Genomic DNA, 21874 nt, shown 5'->3' with positions numbered 1-21874 from the left:
TGGGACAAAGTTAAGCATTAGGAAAGTGGACACAAAGAAAATTAAAATCATGTTCACAAGCAAGTTTTCAAACTCAGACTATTATTTCAACCATTTTCAAAACACAATGTGTTAAGGCTTAAACATCTCTATAAATCAGGTCACTTATTTAGGTGCTTAGCTTTAACCAACCATGTTTGAAAATTTTGATCTAAGTCAACACGAAGGATTCATTTCACTTTGTTCAGACATTCACATTTTTACCATAATTTTATTTAACCTTCCACCTAAAAGCACTCGTTATTTCTTAACATATAAACAGCAGCACATACCTTATTGGGCAATTAAAAAAAAAAATCACTTAAAAGATCACTAGGCGGTCCACCTGTCTTCTCCTTTAACTAATTATTTCTAGAAACTAAGTCTAGAGCAACAAGTTTTAGAGAACATCTGTTTGAATTACAATAAGGTACGTCCAGCTGCACTGGATAAGTGCATTTTTCAGACATACCTATTATGACCAGGAAAGGTACTTCTCCTATAAGACAGATCATTCACAAACAGGTTAACCAAGAGCGACAATGCATACCATTGAAAAACAAAGAATCATGCATCAGGCACATCATATTATTTGGTCAAGTCAGTGAAGGGAACATTCCAGGTTCTAAATCTGATCCTCAATGTTAAATTCTCAAGTATCATTTCCTTCCCCACGCCACATGCATACACACACAAGACACTACCAACTAGTTTTGAGGGATCAGCAAGAGAGGGAGGAGAGAGGATGTGGCCAAATATCAGAGTTTTGCTCTCATTCAGATTTCTGTAACTGGGAAATAAGTTTGTCTGAAAAGAAAAGAATATTTACTGTGTGGGAGCTAGCTGAGGTGCTTTTCCATTGAGTCTCAGAGGAAACACAAAGGCCCCGAAAGACATACTATTTTCAGAATATCTCAGGCAGCAGTTGTCTGTGGCTGGGTATTAGCATTGTAGGAAAGGGAGAAGGGACCGCCAATAGTTAACTTATGACAGCTTCTTATTTTTTCATGTCCTGCAATGCAGTTAGGGGGCACAGCACCATCTACCCTACAAAAATAATACTAAAACATGGCTTATTCTTGCCTTTTGATTTGCTCTTCGGGGGGTAATCTGAACCCAGGTACACTCACAGGTCTTCGTAACATTTGAAGAAGAACTACATAAATGAAGGGGAAACTTCTGCCTTATTTTTAACTGAGTTATTGCTCTTTTATATTGACTATTTTTAGTTCCCAATTGGAGATTTTGCAATTTTCTCAATGATAATAATTTACTTATTATGTAACTTCCCCTCTTGGGAAAAGACTTCTGAATTATAATGTACACATGATAAACACCACTGGACTCCAAATGGACAGTTTTGAACACATCAATATTTATATAGGCAGTGGTTTTATGAAATTTGCATTCTCTATTTATGAACAATTACAAAGCATTTTCTATTTATTAGTATCTATGTGGTACTTTGTATTTGTAGACATTAATTAATCCTAACAATATCCTAGGACACAAGAATAATCCACATTTTACAGATGGGGAAACTGAGGCACAGATATTAAGCAATTTGGCCATTACACAGCAAATAAATGGCAAAAATGGGATTACAAACTCAGGAGATCCTGACTCCCACCCTGAAGCTACATCCATCAGTTCACAATACTTCTCGTCTTTAGACAACTTTAAATAGAGCATCAGCTAGAAAAATTTATTCCTCTTCTCAACTCCCTTTCCCACTCAACTCTTCAAGGAAGTGTATTAAATTGCAAGTAGTTTGAATAGGCATTTCATTTGTTTAGTTTCATGCAGAAGGTGTATAAATTCAAGTAAAAACTTACCAGCCCTGTTCATTCTTATACTTGTAAGCAGCACCAAGAATATGACATAATGTACCTCCAGCTTTGAAATCCATGAAGCACTTGGCCTAGAATCAGTAGACAGAAGTGTGAACACTGACCAAAAGTGACATCTTCAATGCCATGATAGCAAAGATACGCTTTGTATCATTAAATGTACACAACTCTGTACAGAACACAAATCCAATGAACTCACAAATGTACCATTCCATTTCCATCTGGGGCTTACTTTATAAAGCTTTACTCTTCACTCACTTAAAAACATTCCAAGTAGTAAAACAAATACACATTCAAAATTAAGCAGTTTAACTGTAAACACACAGAGAGATCAGATGCATCCTAAATTTAATCTTAATCTAGTCCACTCCTTTATATTTCTATTTCCCACAGATCGGGGGCTCAAAGGCCAACTCTGATATGTATTTTCATAGTTATGTGAGAATCTATGTTCTACAGAATCACAGAAATGTAGGGCTAGAAGGGACCTTGAGAAGTCATCAACTCCAGCCTGCTGTGCTGTGGCAGGACCAAGTAAACCTAGACCAGGGGTAGGCAACCTATGGCTCGCGTGCCGAAGACGGCACGCGAGCTGATTTTCAGTGGCACTCACACTGCCCGGGTCCTGGCCACTGGTCCGGGGGACTCTGTATTTTAATTTAATTTTAAATGAAGCTTCTTAAACATTTTAAAAACCTTATTTACTTTACATACAATAGTTTAGTTCTCTATTATAGACTTATAGAAAGAGACTTTCTAAAAATGTTAAAAAGTATTACTGGCACGTGAAACCTTAAATTAGAGTGAATAAATGGAGACTCGGCACACCACTTCTGAAAGGTTGCCGACCGCTGACCTAGACCATCCCTGACACGTGTTTGCCAAACTTAAAAACAAAACAAAACAAAACAAACATAGCTCAGTGGTTTGAACATTGGCCTGCTAAACCCAGGGTTATGAGTTCAATCCTTGAGGGGGGCCACTTAGGAATCTGGGGCAAAATCAGTACTTGGTCCTGCTAGTGAAGGCAGGGGGCTGGACTCAATGACCTTTCAGGGTCCCTTCCAGCTCAATGAGATAAATAAATAAATGGAGATATACCTATTTTATTTAACCCTCCGATGGGAATTCCACAGCCTCACTTGGAAGCCGGTAGCGCTCGGGCAGCTCGGCTCTTAAACAGAGCCGAAGAGTCAGGGGAGGAGCAGAGCCTCCGGCCGCTCTGCTCCTCCCCGACTCTTCGGCTCTGTTTAAGAGCCGAGCGCTACAGGCTTTGGGCAGCCCCCATGCCTCCGGACCCTGCACCGCCGGAGCCCGGGAGGGGAAGTGCCTGGCCAGGGGCGCAGGGTCCTGAGGCATAGGGGCTGCCCGAAGCCCAAGCGCTACCGGCTTCACAGTTTGCCAGGCAGCCTCCAGACCCTGCGCCCCTGGCTGGGCGCTTCCCCTCCCGGGCTCCAGCTGCGCTGGGGAAGCGCCGGCTGGGGGCGCAGGGTCTGGGGGCTGCCCAGCAAACCGTGAAGCCGGTAGCGCTCGGGCAGCCCTTTTCGCGTGGCTGGGAGTGGGAGGGAGAAGGGGGTGGAGTTAGGGCGGGGTTGGGGCGGGGCTGAGGTTGGGAAATGGGCGGGGCCAGGGCCCTGTGGAGGGTCCTCTTTTTTTATTTGTTAAATATGGTAACCCTAGTGTTATCTGCAAATTTTATAAGCATATGTTCCACTTCATTACCCAAGCTATTAATGAAAATATAGACTAGTACTGGACCCAGGGCTGACCCCTGTGGCACCCCACTAGATACGCCCTCACAGTTTGACAGCAAACTATAAAGACTCTGAGTACGGTCTTTCAACCAGTTCTGCACCCACCTTATAGTAATTTCATCTAGACCACATTTCCCAAGTTTGCTTACGAGAATGTCATGTAGGACTATCAAAAGTCTTACTAAAAGATATAACACATCTACTGCTTCCCCCTATCCAGTATGGCTATTAAGGCCAGTAACCCTCACATTTCACTCCCCATCAGGACTCAGCATGGGCCGGAGACTCGAATGATCAAACCAGCGGAACAAATTTAGTGATGAATCCTGGTCACATGCCACCTGAGGCACAATGCGCATATGCTAAGAATAAAACCATATCGAAGAAGGAAATTAGGTCAGTCTGACATGATTTGTTCTTGACAAATTCATGCTGGTAAATCCTTATAGCCCTATTATCCTCCAGGTGCTTACAGACTGATTGTTTAATAATTTGTTCTAGTATCTTTCCAAGTATTTAAGTTAGGCTGACTGGTCTATAATTCCCCAGGTCCTCTTTGTTCCCCTTTTAAAAGATTGGCAGACATAGTACCTTTCTCCTTTCTTCTAGGACCTTCTCAGAGATAACTGCTAAAGGTTCCAAGATCGCTTAAGCCAATTCCTCAAGTACCCCAGGATGAATTTCATCAGGCCCTGCTGACTTGAATACACCTAACTTATCTAAATATTCTTTAACCTTTCTTTCCCTATTTTGGCTTGTATTTCTTCCCCCTTGTTGTTAACACTGTGGTTTTGAGTATCTGTCACCATTAACCTTTTTGGGCAACTTGAAACAAAATAGCCATTAAACACCTCAACATTCTTGATGTCATCAGTTAGTTATTAGATCTTCTTCCCTGCAAAGCAGAGGTCCTATACTTTCCTTTGTCTCTCTCTTGCACCTAATATATTTAAAGAACCACTTCTTATTGCCTTTTATGTCCCTTACAAGGTGGAACTCATTCTGTGCCTTAGCCTTTCTGATTTTGTTCCTACATTAGTCCTGGGGGGATTCTGCACCAAAAATTTTAAAATTCTGCAAATTTTATTTGTCAAAATAATGCAATACAATCACACCAATTTCAATTGTTTTGGTAAGTTATTTAAACTACAATACAGAAAAAAGTCACAATAACTATTCAGCATTTCCTAAACACGTGAAAGTTAAATTACAAATACTTGGTAACTAATACCCTGCATTCCACTTATAATCCTGGATTTTCATTTAAATTACATTATAGAACACCAAACAGGGGGGAGGGGGAGGAAGTAGAATGTCATTTTAAATTACTCAGACTTTCACACATGCAAGTCATACAGTTTTGCTAATCATTGTCCTGGACCTAGCTGGGTACTTTGGGAAGTGCTTGGTTCTGATTGTCCTAACATTTTATTGAGTGTTTGGTAAATGTTTTATTTGCCCTCAAAAGTCTTTTTTTTTTTTTAAACGGGCAAGTAAAAATCTAACCCCATTGTGCCTTTTTCTGGGGTGGGCTATGACGTGGCATCAGAGGTCTGGTACACCCCATCACAGATTCCTTTTTGATTTTCAGGTCATTAAAGAGCTCCTCATGGAGCCATAGTAACCCCTTTCCATTCTTCATCTCAGGATAGTTTGCAGTTGTGTGTATAATACTGTCTGCTTGAGAAACTACCAGATCTCCTGAACTCCTTTTTCCTTTAGATTTGCTTCCCAACGGACCTTACCTACCAGTTCTCTGAGTTTGTTTTTTTGAAGTCCATTGTCCTTATTCTGTTGCTCTCACTTCTTTCTTTCCTTAGGATCATGAAATCTATAGTTTCATGACCACTTTCTCCCAAATTGCCTTCCATCTTCAGATTCGCTATCAATTCCTCCATGTCTGTCAGAACCAAGTCTAAAATAGCTGTACTCCTGATTACTTCCTCCACTTTTTGTAACAAAACATTGTCCTCAATACATTCCAAGAACTTATTGGAAATGTTAGGTTTTGCTGTATCACTTTTTCAACAGCTGCCTGGGTAGCTGAACTCTTCCATTGCTACCAGGTCTTGGGGTTTGGATACCTGTTATTTGTTCTAGAAATGCCTCACCCACCACCTCTTCCTGATTTGATGGTGCATAGTAGACCTCTACCATGACATCACCCCTATTTTTTTAACCCTTTTATCTTTACCCAGAGACTCTCAACTGGTCTGCCTCCCACTTCCTTCTGGATCTCAGAACAAGTGCATATATTCTTGATGTATAATGCAGCACTCTTCTCCAAGCCCCCGGCACAGGATTCTTACATATTGTAAGAACATAATGTATCAGAGGTGACCACTGAGCCCCGAGCTACGAAAAATAGAAACAAAGGAGTGGTATGGATTAAAGAGATAAAGGAGAATCTCAGTATTTGTTTTAAAAAAGAAAGTTTCCAGCTGTTTTCCTGATGAAGACATCCTTGAAAAACAGAGTTATAAACCAATCAGCTGGGCTCCACTTCTGCAGCAGGAAGACTGGATGGGGCAGGTCCTGAAGATACCTTTCCGTGTACAAGTTTTTGTAACAAAAAAAGTTTATCTTGTGAGAACCAGCAAAAAATTGTTTTGCAGACTTACCGCTAAATGCACCTCTGATTGATTTATTTATTATAGTACCTGAAGCATACAAGGCACCATTTCTCGTCAACCAATCAACGGGGTATACCATACCACACATTATAAAAAAAAAAAAAAAAAGACATTTTAGATAGAAATCCAAAATTGAGAGTAGAACATCAGTTGGAGATTTAAAAGGTCCATTAAGGTCCCATTCAGTCTCTCTCTAAGGAGTCAATATAGGATTGCTTTCTACAGTGTGGACAAAACAGTGGAGAGGACTCTAGTTTTAAATTGGAAATCATGCTTCAGATTTTAACATTCTTTGCCAAGGTCACTAGTCAGGATATTTGTAAGTTTAGAGCTGTCTGAAAATTTGACAATTTTTCCATTGAAAATGCTTTTTCAACAAGATTCGGCAGGAAGCGTTCTCAGGTAAAGGATGCAATTACTGGGGAAATCGGGGGAGGAAGAGAGAGAGAACACCCCAGATCCAGAATAGCCAACAGCTATTCTGTGGTTAGGGTACTGTGGGAGACTCAAATTCAAGTCCCTGCTCTGCCTGATTGGCAACAAGGACTTGAATCCAGGTGTCTCCCATCACAGGTGAGCACCCTATCCCCAGGATATTGGTTATTTAGGGTTGGTCGGTCCTTTTCTTAACACAGCAACAAAAGGAATAAGGAATTGTTCAAATATCATTACAGGCTTAATTTGATCCCATACAATTCTATATATTTAGACTATTTTAATGGAGGTACTGAAAATTGCATGGTTTAATAATTGCCCTTTTGACATGTTTGCATAGATATTCTTGTTTATCAAATTATTTGTTTAATAATAGGTGTGTATAGCTGTGTTTTGTCATGAGTAAACAGCTAAAATCCTTGGTGAAAAAAAATCTCTCTTACATAGCCACACTTTAAAGCTACATAATAAAATGTCCCTGACTCTGAAGAGCTTAGTCTAAAATAATAATCATGGAATTCTTGATGCAGGGGGTGTTCTGTGACTGCTCTTTATTATTACAGTGGTCTCACTAGTCTTCCTCCCCATTTGTTGTGTCCACTTTTTGTCTCTCATCATATGCTTAGCTTGTAAGCTCTTTTGAACAGGGACCATTATTCTATTACATGTGTGTAGAGTACCTAGCATAATGGAGACATGATCTTTTACTGGAAACTCTAGGCACATTATTCCCAAACTGGCATTAAGATTGAATAACAACAATTCTTTGCAGCCCTCAAAACATTATTCCACATTGGCTTTGTATATTTAATAATACACCGTTCCTTTTAAAAGAGATTTTTAGCTGGTCTATGTACATGCCAAATTTGCAAGTCATTTCCCCAGAGTATTGTGGGCTAATTATGCATCTAGGTGACACTGGTATAAATTGGGGGAGTATTAACCCATTCTTCTCAATTGGCAGGATTAAGGTTTTTAAAGTCTATTCTGAGGATTTGACTGATCAATAAAAGCAATGAATATACTGAAGATTCCAAATTTAAAGCAATAAGGAGATTTGTAAGTCAGTCAGTCTAGGGAGTAGTATTTTATTACATTGACCTTTCCAACTGACTATGATAGGAGAGATCTCAGTTTTACAGTTACTGCAGATTAGTGGTAGTTATGAATTCATGTCATGTATTTATAATTCAGGTAATGTATTTTCTAACCACAATACATATGCTCAAATAACATCACCGTTAGAAGTTTTAGCAGTCGAGAAAGGTAATTCTGTTCTTGCACTGGTAGGGTGAACAGTTTTTTCCTAGTTCACCAAGCATACCTCATTATTTTTAAAATTCCCTTCCAGCCTCAGAGTATGCATGCCCCATTTCAACTGAAAGAGTAGCTGCCCTGAATTTCTAATACCCTAAAAAAAGCCCACCAGCCTCTTCAACCTTAATGTTCCCATAATCCAAGGGAAATCTGCTGATTATATGAAGATATAAACCACAACTGCATTTGTGGCAAGACCTAATTTTAACCATGCAATGTGCTAACCCATTTTACGGCTCCTAGAAAGTAGAACTCTCTTGATGATCAATTTAAGATTTTATACTAGGAACAAGTTTAAGAGACCTCACATGATTCTACATTCCAAGCCACTGGAAACTCCATAAATAGGAATGGTGAGGTAAATAAAAAGCTTAAATGTACGGTTCAGTCACATATTGTTTAAATCAGAAAGGTGTTTGAGTCTTAGAAACCTGCACTAAAGCAAAGAAATACTTTCTTTTAAAAATACACTTCATTTGAATCCTGTTTTTTTTAAACAAAAAAAACCATAGAACTCTAGAGCAACAGTTTGTGACACCATCCAGCTTGAACACTACAACTTACTTTATTCATAACCTTTGAGTTACGCAGCAGCTCTACTCCATGGAGGGTGTGTGTGTGTGAGAAATCTAGACAAGAGTGCCTGCTTGCAAAGTGGTTCTTTTCCAAGGTATGAATTGTAAATCTGCTACAGAGTTTCTTAGATGAAACACACTACCTAAGTTCAAAGTAGAATTAGCTTCGGCCATTACACTTGCCCTTTATACTCCCTCAGATGATTATGATTTTGCAATTTAGTTTTCCTATTTTTAAAAAGTATTTTTCCTCTCTCATTTCAATGTGCAAGGCCAGCACAGAGGATAAACTAATTATATAAAAGCAACAGTGAAATTTTCCATGCAAGAAATGCTATCAAGTGCACTTTGTAAACCAACTGGAAAAAATAAAGATTTTCCTTATAATCTTTCAGTGACAGTAATGGGGGGCATGGATCAGTGTTCATGTCGCACTCCCCGTCAGTATCTGGCCCAAGCTGGGGAAACTAATGATCCAACCAGCGGACCAAATTCGGTGATGAATCCTGGTAACATGCCACCTGAGGCACGTTGCGCATATGCTACGAAAAACTGACTAATATTAAAGTGCTATTTGCAATACGATCAGGAAAAACAATTTCTGGGCAGATGAGTGATTTTCAGATTGATTGTATCCATTTAATAGTGTCTAATTAAAACATAGCCATAATTATGAGGAATAAGTTATGGAATCTGGTGAAAAAAATTTGACCAAAGTTGGAAGTTATAAAGCTATCAGTATTGCTGGGTCTCTCTGATAAAGATTAAATCCAAGTTACGGTAAAATATTCCCAGATTTGACCCTACAAAAATGACTATGCCATCTGAAAATTAAAACCACTCCTCACTTTCAAATGAGCTGCTGAATATTGAAATGGCAGGATGTTTTTAGCTTAAAGCTTGTTTCACAAGACAAGAGGACCAAGCTGTTCACCCATCTGCATTAAGCACTGGCAGCGACTGTAGAACAGCCACAGATCTACCTTATCAGCTGGAAGTGTGCCAGTGTGTCATTTGGCAACAAAAATATTGGATGAACAAGAATGAAGTATACTGCTATAATGGCAGTCGCTCATGGCATTCAAATACTCACAGGAAGTTTGGTGAAGGCAGGATTGGTGACATGTTTCCCAAAGGCATCTTCCTGGAACTGCAGCAGCTGCACCACCAGACCAGCCAATGTTTTATTGGTCGGAGCATCTGCCTGAACGTACTGAAAGACACAAACACATACTTACTGGAGATGGGGGAGAAAGACTGCAATTCCTTTGGCAATTCAAAGACCAATTCCAGCAAGCTTCAGGGCACATTTTTTTTTGCGCTAGCTTTTAGACTCATATAATCTTTAAAATACATAAACAAAACTCAGTTTTAGTTCTCAGGGACTATGCTTTCAATCCCAAATAAACCACACTGCCATAATCCACAAGAGGGGATAAGGTATGTATTTCTGTAATACAGCTCAATACAGCAGCAAAGAGTGGACATTTGTCTATTTGGGGGGTTTCATTATTGGTTAGTTTTTACAGTCATGGATTTTACGTTCTTTAACAGTCATTTAACTGCATGAAGAGCAGCTATGTTAGAATAGTCATAGTCAGCAACATTTACAAAATCTTTTTTTCCTGCTTATTTAATGTATTGCTTTAGACTGATGCACGATAGTCTGTGTAAGATTTAGTCTAAGAGTTGGCAAATATCTGTGGATCGTTATTAATTCACTGGATTCAATATTCTTCAGAAAAGGATTAAATACTTCATTAGAGATAGAACTCAATCTGATTTCTAAGGCTAATTCCAGCCCTCAGATATATACAACTCACGAGGAAAACACTGTCTACTCCTCTTGCAAAAGAATTACCCAGTGAATTCCACATTAATTCTTCCAGTTGCATCTCTTCACTAACCTTTAGTGTGTTCATGCACAATCAGGAAAAATATACCCAGAAGACCAAATTTCTGCAATTTTGCAACAATCTACAATCAGGTAATTATTTATTTCCCCAGGCATAGTACTTCAGTGCGTGACCAGTTCATACATAATCTGAGAGGCTAATGTTAGTTGGTCAGTAAACAGACTAATCATTGAGCCATTTACCTGGTGAATAACTGATATAATACCCAACCAGAATACCTTATTTCTTCCACGGTTTCTGTCTAGCCAGACTCCTATATATACTTCTGGGGAAATTCTGCGCCAAAAAAATTAAAAATTCTGCACACAATATTTTAAAATTCTGTGTATTTTATTTGTAAAAAATAACACAATATAATCACATCAATTTCAATTATTTTTGGTAATTTATTTCAAAAGACCTGTCATCAAGTATGTCTTTAACAATACAGACAGCAAAAAAGATTCAGGAAATGTTTTTTGATAAATAGATTCCTTAGTAGGCAGATTAATCCAGAACTCTGAGTAATAATTCATTTAAACTACAATACAGAACCATATTTCCCAAACCCCACAGAAGCAGTGCAAAGGCTTGGGGGAGTCATGGGTAACGGAGGAGCTATGGGTGAGGGAAGTAAATTGCTGGGAAAGAGCCTGGGTGTGAATTTGGGAGGGTTGTTAGGTATGGGTGGGAAAAGTATGGAACAGGGTTATTTGGGGGGGGGGTAGGGGAGAGGAGAGATTGCTAGGGAGCTTCCCCCATGCAGACCCTGGCCGACCCCTAGCCTCTCCCATTCAGTCAGGCACATCTTCCTGTCCCCATGTGTCTTTGCACCCTGTCAATGTGTCTCTCTCCACCCCCAGACACCTACCCCCCCATCACCATGTGGCCCTGCACCCCCTTATGTCCCTATGTGCCTCCCCGTGTCCCTGTACCCCCACCCAGCCATCCCTTGTAGCTCTGCACCCCTCCCACACCACCATGTGGCCCTGCACCTCCCTCCCCGTGGCCCTGTGCCTCCACTCCCATTCAGCCCCTGCCCCAGTCTGTCCTCTCTCACTAGCCCTTATGAGCCCCTGTCTGACCCCCACCCCCAGCACCCCATGCTCTCCCCATAGCCCCTGTCTCCTAACCTGGCCCACTGTTAAGAAGCCAGGCTCTCTCTCTTCCCTAACTGGTGGGCAGCTGCTGCTTTGTTCTATCGCCACAGCGCCATCAGGTGGGCAAAACATGGAAGTGCAAGAACATTTTGGCAGAAGCTTTTTTCTGCACAAAAAATTAAAAATATGCAGGGCTCATTAAGTATGCACATGCGCAGTAGCGCAGAATTCCCCCAGGAGTGTATATATAGAGTGTATATATAGAGTACCTTGAGAAGTTCATGAAGCCATAATAGTTACATAGCAGTCAGAACTCCAACAAGTATTTCTATTCTTTGTTAAACCATTCTGTTACATACACATCAGGTGCTGGTGGTCTCAATTTAGCCTGTTAAATAACCAAATAAAACCCTTTAAGCCATTTACTAAAGTAGCATACAAGAAGTGAAGGATACTGTAAAGGCTATGGGTTTCTCACCATGAGATTTCAATAACTAAATGCTTAAATTTGTAAGTGACTTAGTACTAGCTGTAGAAGCCAGGCTGACATATCTGGAGAATAAAGTTTTAACGATTCAAAGATTATGAACACCACATGGCAGCACAAGATTCCTCAAGTTGCCTCACCAGTGTGTGTGCCTCAGCCATGACACAGAAAGGGTACATGGTTTCCGAACCTGCTCAATTATTCAATTCTCTGCCAAAAGGGGAGACAGTTGTGGTAATTTTGTAATGTGGATAGCTTCCCACTATAAACTAGAAAGATCACCAAACCATTTCATACAGGCCACCACAGAGCTCTCTCTACTAATTTGGGCTGGATTCTATCAGGTGACCTAAAAGGCGGCTCTCTCTGTTTTACCTAATAAGAGCCATTGTGCCTCCTGATAACTACTCTATTTTCTTGAAGTTTTAAGACTTATTTAACCAAGAAGGAAAGCATTTCATAACATTCATACAGTGTTGTAAGTGTATATGGCTGTAAAAGAGAAAAGATGACAAATTGCTGCTCCTACAGTTTAGGGCTTAAAAAACAAAAAACAAACCAAAAAACCCACCTCGATTAGTGTGGCTGAATCTCTTCATTTTACAACTGTTTAGATGAACAAATAGGGTTGTGCTGAATCACCAATAGCCCTGCAATTCCCAGAAAATTGAGCCAACTGTGCACAACAAAAGTCATCACTCTACCTTGTCCGATTTCACATAACATTTTGAACTTTCAGTTTAAGAAGTATCCTTCAACATGTATCAACTAAATTGCATAGGAAAAAGTGTAGTTAAAAATGCGCATTACTAAGTTGCAAAGTTAACATATACAGTAGTTAACAGTGTATGAAACTGACAGCATGGGAAGTCAAGTGTCAGATGTTATAATCTTGTTTCCATTCTATTTTAATAGAAGTTTATGAAGACAAAATCTTTATTCAACAAGAACAGCATGTGCACACATGCCCAAGAAACAAAGCTGGCAGGTCTAATTTTAGGCCTACCAGCCTCAACAGCACCTAAGTGGAGTAGCTTGTCTGTGCTTATCATTACATCTGTTAGAACATATCCTCTCATCCTCAAAAGCAGTACGTAATCTGCGCATGCCAAGAAGAAAAATACTACCATTTCCAAAAAGGCTATTTTGTGCATGATCTTCATCCTCTCTAAAGGAACTTCCTTTATATAAGTGTTCAATAACAGGACCACCTTAGTGACCATGAAAACCCATTTCACAAGGCGAATCCATTCTGCCATCTCTGACTCTTGCTTTGTTGCAGTTTGACCGCACGTGAAATCTGTTTTTTACTGTTAATTTTCCCTGAAATATGCAATTTAAAATGGTTCGAATACTTTTTTTAAACTTTATATAGTGCATTAAGTTCAAAGCACCATAAGAAGTGAGCCAACTCTTAAAATTTCTAAAAAGTAGGTAAGTATGAAGTGTTCCTTGTACAGATAGACATTCTCTTCTGTGCTTCAGTTTTTCTGTGTCTAAGGCCATGTTAAGAGTCAGTAACCAAACTAGGATTAGAACTCTCAACATCTCGACTCCCCAATCCATGCTCATTTCTTCAGATCATATTGCTTACCAGCACCCAAAACAAGTTGAATTTTTTTTTGTTTCTGAAGCTTTCTTCAGCCTACTGTAACAAAATTAAAAACTTAAAAGAGCACAAAAATGTAACCTCACTCCAGAATACCAATATTTAGAAAAAATAAAATATTCTTAATCTGGATTATTATATATTATTAGCTGCTACTTTAGTTAGAATTCCAGTGTGTGTCTCCCCACTCCACCTCTCAGGAAAATGCACCTGGGTGTTTGGATATATTTTGAAGAGTACACTTTTTTCACTCTTATTTCTTAATGGAGACTTGTGAATCCCACTCCCACCTCACACAGAGTTAAGTTAAACTTGAGGGCTGTCAAGTTGTTGGAAGAGGAAATAATCAGAAATAGAATACAGGAGCCCTGATGCTGTCTCAGATTTGCTATGTTACCTTGAACATGGACATGTCATTTAACCTCTGTGCCTCAATTTCCACCTCTACAATAAGAGGATAGAACACTTCGCTACATCAAAGGAAAAACTTGGAGGGTCCTCTCATTCACTATTTGGAAGTTTGAAAGTTGTACAAGAGGGCCTTGCTATGGGCTTTTGCCAGCAATATTAATCCAACCAGATACTTATTTGCCAGCTGATTCATAGTTGATTTTTTGGGGGAAGGAGATAGCAGTGAAGCTTACAAGAATCATTCATTTTCATATTACTTTCGCCCATAACAAGCAGAGGCAGCGTATGAGTCTGCAGAGAAGGAAACACAATAAAAAGTTTTAGAGTAAGCTGCCCCAGGGCAAGGACTATGCCTTCTTTTGTGTTTGTAGACTCACCTGGCGGACCGTTGGCACTACAGGAAACAATGTAAGACACATGCAGAAACAACACTAAAATGTCAGATTTGGATACAAAAGCAAGGAAACCCAACTTTAAGGCCATCACACAAAAGACCACCACTTTCCTGACAATTAACCATATCTAGACTCAATGATTTGAGCTAAAAGCAGAACAGTAACAATACTAGATTTGCGTCTTTAGCTCCTTTAAAAAAAAAAATCTATTTTCAGATTAGTTCAAAGGAAACTAGCAGAGAAACACTTGCTAATTTAATGTTCCAATGGCACTGATAAGAGACTATGGAACAAGTTTGGAGATGACGACAAGTTTCCCAATCCAGATACTTGTAGCTAATGTGAAACAAGTTGGTGGTCTCAGTCTACAGGTACATGTCACAAACCACTAAAATTAACACTAACAGAGCTGCAAAGGACTGAAGCAACATGGTACATCCCTCCAGGTCAGGGTTGAGGCATGTTAACAGAACGGGGGGTGGGGGGGGGGGGGGGGGGGAGAGGAAGCTGGCACCGCTGATGTCTGTGCTGTAACTGTTTTGTGGCTAAATAGCAGACTATGAGCACCACTGCCATCAAGCCAACTCTTTCAACCAGCCCAGAGGCCCCTTATTAAAATAAAGGAAAAACATAAACTTTGTTTTATTAAACAAAATTAGTCTATTGCATTAGTAAAAATTAGACCAATTTGAGAAACAAAATGTTGTGGCTCAGATTACTTCAGTATTCAGTCAGAATCCCAAATCATACCCACTAAACACACTCAAAAGACAGCCAATCCTCATGTTGCTTGCATTCTCAGGCAGCACACCAGCTGTTTACCCATTTGTTTTTATTGCAGATCTCACCATACCATCTGTCAGTGCTTTCTGTAGCCACCAACCTGATTTTCAGAAGCACTGAGCACCCGCAGACTGCGGCTAGACTTGGAGGTGCTTAACATAACTGAAAATCATGCCCATGGACTACATCTTTGGTCTGAAATCAACACGAAATTCGATTAAGACAAGTACAAAGTAGTTTACTCGGGGAGGAAAAATAAAATGCACAACTACAAAATTGAGAATAATTGGCTGGGCAGTAGTACTGCTGACAAGGATCTGGGGGTATAGTGGATCACAAATTGACTATGAGCCACCAATGTGATGCAGCTATGAAACAAGGCTAATATTGTGGGGTGTATTAGCAGGAGTCTCGTATGTAAGACGCAGGAGGTAACTGTCTTGCTTTTACTGACACTGGTGAGGCCTCAGCTGGAGTACTGTGTCCAGTTCCAGTTGCTACACTTTACGAAAGATGTGGACAAATTGGAGAGTCCACAGGAGAGCTACAAAGATTAGGTCAGGTTTTCTAAACCTTTTATGTAAGGAAAGGTTAGGAAACTAGGCATGTTTAGCCTTGAGAAAAGACTACTGAGGGAGGGACTGGAAAGTCTTCAAATTGTTAAGAGCTATTATAAAGAAGGAGAGTGATCAATTGTTCTCCATATCCACTGAAGGTAGGACAATAAGTAACAGGCTTTATCAGCAGCATGGGAGATTTAGGGTATGTCTTCATTACCCACGTTAAAACGCTGCCATGACTCTGTGCTCCAGTGCTGGGAGAGAGCTCTCTCAGCGTTGTAAAAAACTGCCCCCAGGAGGGGAGTGGCTCCCAGCGCTGTAGCACTGTCTACACTGCCACTTTACAGCGCTGAAACTTGCATCGCTCAGCGGTGTGTTTTTTCACACCCGTGAGCGAGAAAGTTTCAGCTCTGTAAAGTGGCAGTGTAAACAAGGCCCTAGGTTAGATATTAGGAAAAACTTTCTAACTATAAGGGTACTTAAGCTCCGGAATAGGCTTCCAAGAGAAGTTGTGGAATACCTCAGCATTGGAGATTTTTAAGAACATGTTAGACAAACACCTGTCAAAAATAGTCTAGGTATATTTGGCTCTGCCTCAGCACAGAGGGATGGGCTAGATGACTTCTCTAGGTCTCTTACAGCGCTACAGTTATTTGATTCTATAATCTTTAATGCCAAAGCTATTTGTTGATCTCTTTAGCACAAAAAGTGTTGGATATTAAATGAAGAAAATGTGTGTTTGAAATTAAAGACCATCCATGATTTTAAGAAAATATTTCCAGTAGAACTAAATAAATGTCCCAGAATAAAGTAGATAGATATTTTAATAGAAAACAGTTATGTAATCATTAATATAACATGATGCTAGTTACTGTACATGCACATCAGGGCCTGATAACTGGTGTATCTGAGCATTAGTGAACTATAAATAAACTATATTAAATAATTTAATTACTCAACTTTTCATAGTTTGAATTACAGATTTCTATGTAAAATAGTATTTTATCCAGTATCTGTCCCACATTATGTGCATTAGGTTGAAGAACATCTCAGTCCTGACCATAAAAGGCTTTAACACTCCAAATTATTGACTAGGCCTTCAAAGAACCCCACCACATAAAGCATGGGGATCAAACTCATTCAGAAGAGAGGTCTGAATTCCATTTTTTATTATGGTCAAAGGGTGGGCGTAGAAATGTAGGACTCTCTGCTACTTTAAATCGGCAGCATAACTCCCAGTTATGTCAATAGATTTGCACACAGATCATGAATAAAACTGTTTTTGTAGTCACTGAACTTTTAATTAGAGTTCCTTGCCATCAATTCAGTATCACTAATAATATCACTGTTTTAACTAGCAATTTTACTTGACTTATGGATCAATTGTTCACATTAATTCATCTACCCAAACTTAGTCAATGGAAAAATAAGGCAACCACTGTATCTGCTTTTTGTTTCTCTTCCTTCCCCATTCTCTTTTCTTGATTTCTCTTCTCTTTCCTGTGTTTATGTGCATCTTCTATTCTTCCCTCTGGATTTCTTTCACTACAGTAACTCCCAATTCCCACCCACCTTCTGTGGACTTCATTCCCATGCCCTTCCTCCATGTATCCCACTGAAATGATCAATAATGAAAGTTATTTTTGATGTTAGTATCATCATTGGTCTTTAGAACTGATAGCCTAATGAGATTAATAAAGGGTGAGGGAATTCAGCCTTAAGAGTTAGTTTCAGGTTGTCTGCAGACTCAGGAAGACAACACTGCATTGATTTTTATTTGATTCACAGTTGGAAAATTACCTGCGTAATCGAAAGCTAAAAACTTATTTTTTCTTTAAAAAGCCTGGATTCTACAGTATTAATGTGTCATGCAGGCCACACATTTTTCAACCAGACACAAACTGTTCAATTTATTAAGGACACTATCCCGCACCAGTTGAAGTCAATGGAAGTTTTGGCATTAATACAGTAAGCCTAAAATAGTTCACTATAAAAAGTGTAACCTGTGAAAACTGCTATTAGTCTTATTAATAGAAAGAAGATAAACATTCACATCTGATGCTCTAGTTTTACTAACATTTCAAGATATTTGACTATATAAATCCCCTTGTTTGCCAAAATGGAGAAGCAGTTTTTAATTTTGTTTCCAGTTTTTAAACAGACTATTCACCTCTCTTTTATAGAGGGCTTAAAAAAAACCTCACTTGCTAAGAATGATTAGATATCTTTTCCAGGTAAATCCTATCAACTTTGCAGAATTTAAGTTTTCATGTAAGAAAAATATTAAGTGTCTGGCCATATGGTTAAAATTACCTTCGCATTTAACCAATTAATTGCTGTATTAAGCCTACACTATGATGGATCCAATCCTCTCCTGATGCTAAGAGCCTTAACAAGCTACAATACAGTGAAAAAGTTCTTGCCAGTTTTCACAGCTACAATCCAGAATCCTATGTGCAGCAGTGAAATTAACAAGAACTGAGTTAACATCATTTTGATACCCTTGCTTGTGGAAAGCTCTGAACAGCAAGAGGGCAGGCACTGATTCTACTCCCTAGGAAGGAGGACAAACTGAAGCTAGAAAAGTGAGAAAGCAGTATATAAACAATCTCCTCTCACATTACCCAGGGACTCTGGGATGGAAATCTTGGGAAAGGGAGTGAAAGAACACTCCTTTCTTCCAGGACCCAGAAATATTGGCGAAACCTCATGCTTATAGAAACTAATTAGGCTTCAGGTTGATATAAATGATGGAATCCCATCATAGTCCAGGAACAGCAGGTTTTCTCCTCCCCCCAGCAGTTTAGGTGAAGTATGGGGAAATATCTGGCTTCTCATCTGGGCTTTGCTCCAGATAATGCTCCTCAACTTTCATCTGGGACTTTGGCTAGAAGGCTTAGCCCTCTGGTACTAAGTATCTGGTAAGACTTCAAAGACCCACATGAATTGTGGCAGGGGAAAAGGGAGAAGATGGGATAAACTAGAGAAATACAATATGGAGAGACTTAAAATATAAGGTAGAGAACACGAGTGGAAATACATGGGGTGAAAGAGAAAAGACACTGAATAAGATAATGCAGGACAAGTGATATCTTTACATGCTATTATTGGAAAAGACATGGAGTGAGCAAGGAAAGGGAAAGGTATAACAAAAGCAAGAGATATATAATTAACTTTTTTAAGCTTTAATAAATAAGAATTTGATTAGCATGGTTTAAATACAGTTTAACAAGTATTTTTATTTAAATTGCAGGAGTCGTGGCTTTGAGAGAGCATTAGCCATACAAGTATATAATCAGAAAGCTGCACTGGAGTTACAAATCAGTTTAAAAACAATTTTGTTAAACCAGAGCAAAACCCTGTGCAGACAATCTTATTTTGATTTAAAAGCAGGTTATTTTGGTTTAGCTTAAATCTATAAAGAATCTACTTCACCCAAATCAATATGAGCCATTCAAACTGAAATAAAACTGTACATAAGGGGTTTTGCTCTGGTTTAAATACACTGACTTAATATCATTGGTTAAACCAGTACAAGTTTGCATGCAGATAAAGCCACAGTCCTCAGAAAAATGGTCACTGGGTAAATTTTTCAATTCTTCTTCTTTTATATTTAGACAACGGAGCCCTGAACCTAATAAGGTTATAGAAGTAACGGATAGTCCAGATAGTTAGGGGTACTAGCCTGGGACTCAGGAGACCTGGGTTTAATTCCCTACTCTACCACAGACTTTCTACAAGGTCTTGGACAAGTCATTCTCTGAGAGTCAATCCTCATCTGTAAAATGGGATAACAACACTTCACCTCCTTCTATCCCATAAGGGTGTTTGAAGATAAACAGATTGTACTCAGATACTGCAGTAACACAGGCTGTACATGTACCTAAGCTAAAGAGCATCAGCAATGCAGTTTTTAATAAAAGTTAACTTAAAACTCCACAGTTTCTCTCCGTTATAGGATAATCATGCTCAGCATAACTGGCGCCTCGTGGTGCTGGTGCTATACATGTCACGGAGTTTACAGTCCAGTACTCATTATATATTCCAACAGCTGCACACAAAGAAACTACAGATCAGGAGTGCTCCCTATAAAGTTGTGTAACCGGTGAAAACTACGTCCAACCGGATGGTTAAGACTTCTATTCAGTGTGGCTTTGGTCAGGCTGAAGCGGAGAGACCGGCACCGGGGTGGGACTGGCGAAGCCAGCACCGCCTGGGGAGCGGAGCGGGATGCTCCGGGGCTAGCCAACGCTGCAGAGTAACGTCACCAGCCCGCTGGTCGGTCAACCGGGCCCGCCGAACCCCAGCCCGCCTGGGGCCGGGATCCCGCTCCCACCCCCCAAAGGAGCGGCTGGCCCTTTGTTACCGCTCCCGGACTACCTGGGGCGCTTCGCCGGCTACGCCAGCCCCGAGGCCCCGCGGGCCGGGCCGCCCCTTCCTGGAGCGCTTCCCCAACCCCCGGCTCCCTCAGCTCCTCGGGCCGGGCCGGGCCGCCCCTTCCTGGAGCGCTTCCCCAGACCCCCGGCTCCCTCAGCTCCTCGGGCCGGGCCGGGCCGCCCCTTCCTGGAGCGCTTCCCCAGACCCCCCCGACTCCCTCAGCTCCTCGGGCCGGGCCGGGCCGCCCCTTCCTGGAGCGCTTCCCTGGACCCCCCCGGCTCCCTCAGCTCCTCGGGCCGGGCCGGGCCGCCCCTTCCTGGAGCGCTACCCTGGACCCCCCCGGCTCCCTCAGCTCCTCGGGCCGGGCCGCCCCTTCCTGGAGCGCTTCCCCAGACCCCCCCGGCCCCCTCAGCTCCTCGGGCCGGGCCGCCCCTTCCGGGAGCGCTTCCCCAGAGTCCCCCGCCCCAGCCGCCCCTCAGCTCCCCAGTCCCCGCGGGCCGGGCCGCACCTTCTTGTAGTGCTTCCCCAGCCAGACCCGCACCGCGTCCAGCTGGGACACCGTCTCCGGGCTCTCCCAGAACTTGCCCGTGGGGCCGCCGTCCTTCCGCCGCGATACGGACAGTGCCGCCAGCCCCGCCGCCGCCCCGGGGCCGGGGCCGCCACCTGCAGTCACTGCCGCTGCCATTGTTACCCTCGCCGAGCGCCGCCACCGCGGGCCTGCGCCTCCCACTCGCCTCCCTCCGCGCATGCGCCGAGCCCCGTACGCTCCGCCCCTTGGAGCATGCTCGGGAATACCGCTCCCTGCCCCCGCCACTGCCGTGCACGCGCCGGTTCCCCACCCCCCCGCGCCGCCACCGCCTGTGCGTCGGCCCCCTGGACCGCGCGCCACGCACGCTCCAGAAGCCTGCTATCTCTGCGCATGCGCTAGTTTCCCACTCTCCCCCTCCCTCTGTGTACACTCGCTTGTGAGATCCAGTCTAACCTTTAACGCATGCCCCTCCCCCAACCCTGCTGTGCACGCATGCGTCAAACCTCAACCGCCCCGCACGGGTCGCACGATGCCTGTACGCATGCGCCCGCTAATCGAAGCCGCTCATGGCGCGCTTTGCGCATGTGCCATTTGGACACTGATGGGGAGGGGGCTTGAGCTTCGGTTGCTGAGATTCCCAGCCTCGTTCTCGCTCAGACGCTGTCGGGCCATGCAGTGTCATACAGCACGCGCCGTGGGCGGGAACGGGGGGCTTGTCCGGGCAGCCTGAAACCGGCAGTTTCCCGCCTCGCGAGTGCGCGCGACGCCCGCCTGGCGCTTTGGGCGAGCGCGGTGTCTCGCTTAGCCAAGCCGGGGAGCCAGACGCTGGGTCCCGCGCTCCTCAGAGGTCGCCCGCGCGGGCCAGCCACGGCGTCGGCTCCGCCCGCGGGCCGCTGCCTCCTGTGCTGAGGGGACTGGTAGCAGTATAAGGTTGTTATCCCGGGGGGGGCCACGCCCTGCCTGGGGGTCGAGGCATAGCTGGGTGCCAGGGTGACCCGATGTCCCGATTTTATAGGGGCAGTACTGATATTTGGGGCTTTGTCTTATATAGGTGCCTCTTACCCCCCATCCCCTACTGGGTGCTGACACTCAGGAGCCGTAGTTCTGGCCCTAGAGGGGAGGGGGCCCACTGGTCACAGACTCATC

The 21874-nt window shown here is 42.2% G+C and overlaps 1 protein-coding gene and 1 long non-coding RNA gene across 3 annotated transcripts in view; one reads left to right on the top strand and one right to left on the bottom strand.

The window, feature by feature from the left end:
- The window catches only part of SMARCC1 (SWI/SNF related, matrix associated, actin dependent regulator of chromatin subfamily c member 1), a 151779-nt gene extending 130779 nt beyond the window's left edge, over positions 1–21000 (bottom strand). The window contains exons 1-4 of one of the 2 annotated variants that reach the window (XM_065586693.1): positions 20708–21000; positions 9676–9795; positions 1854–1939; positions 491–517 (exon numbers count right to left, since the gene is read on the bottom strand). In XM_065586693.1, the coding sequence (XP_065442765.1) occupies positions 491–517; positions 1854–1939; positions 9676–9795; positions 20708–20947 (473 nt within the window). In that variant the 5' untranslated portion in view covers positions 20948–21000. The remainder of the gene's footprint in view (positions 1–490; positions 518–1853; positions 1940–9675; positions 9796–20707) is intronic. The other variant, XM_065586694.1, reaches the window with a different exon arrangement.
- A 517-nt stretch (positions 21001–21517) lies between these two features.
- The window catches only part of LOC122174734 (uncharacterized), a 38620-nt gene continuing 38263 nt past the window's right edge, over positions 21518–21874 (top strand). Inside the window, exon 1 of the long non-coding RNA XR_006176963.2 lies at positions 21518–21658. This is a non-coding gene — a long non-coding RNA (uncharacterized LOC122174734). The remainder of the gene's footprint in view (positions 21659–21874) is intronic.

This window comes from Chrysemys picta, chromosome 2, assembly GCF_011386835.1.
Source record: "Chrysemys picta bellii isolate R12L10 chromosome 2, ASM1138683v2, whole genome shotgun sequence".
NCBI lineage: Eukaryota > Metazoa > Chordata > Testudines > Emydidae > Chrysemys > Chrysemys picta.
The sequence above is the reverse complement of the archived record's forward strand: the minus strand, read 5'-3'. Positions and strand labels throughout refer to the sequence as shown.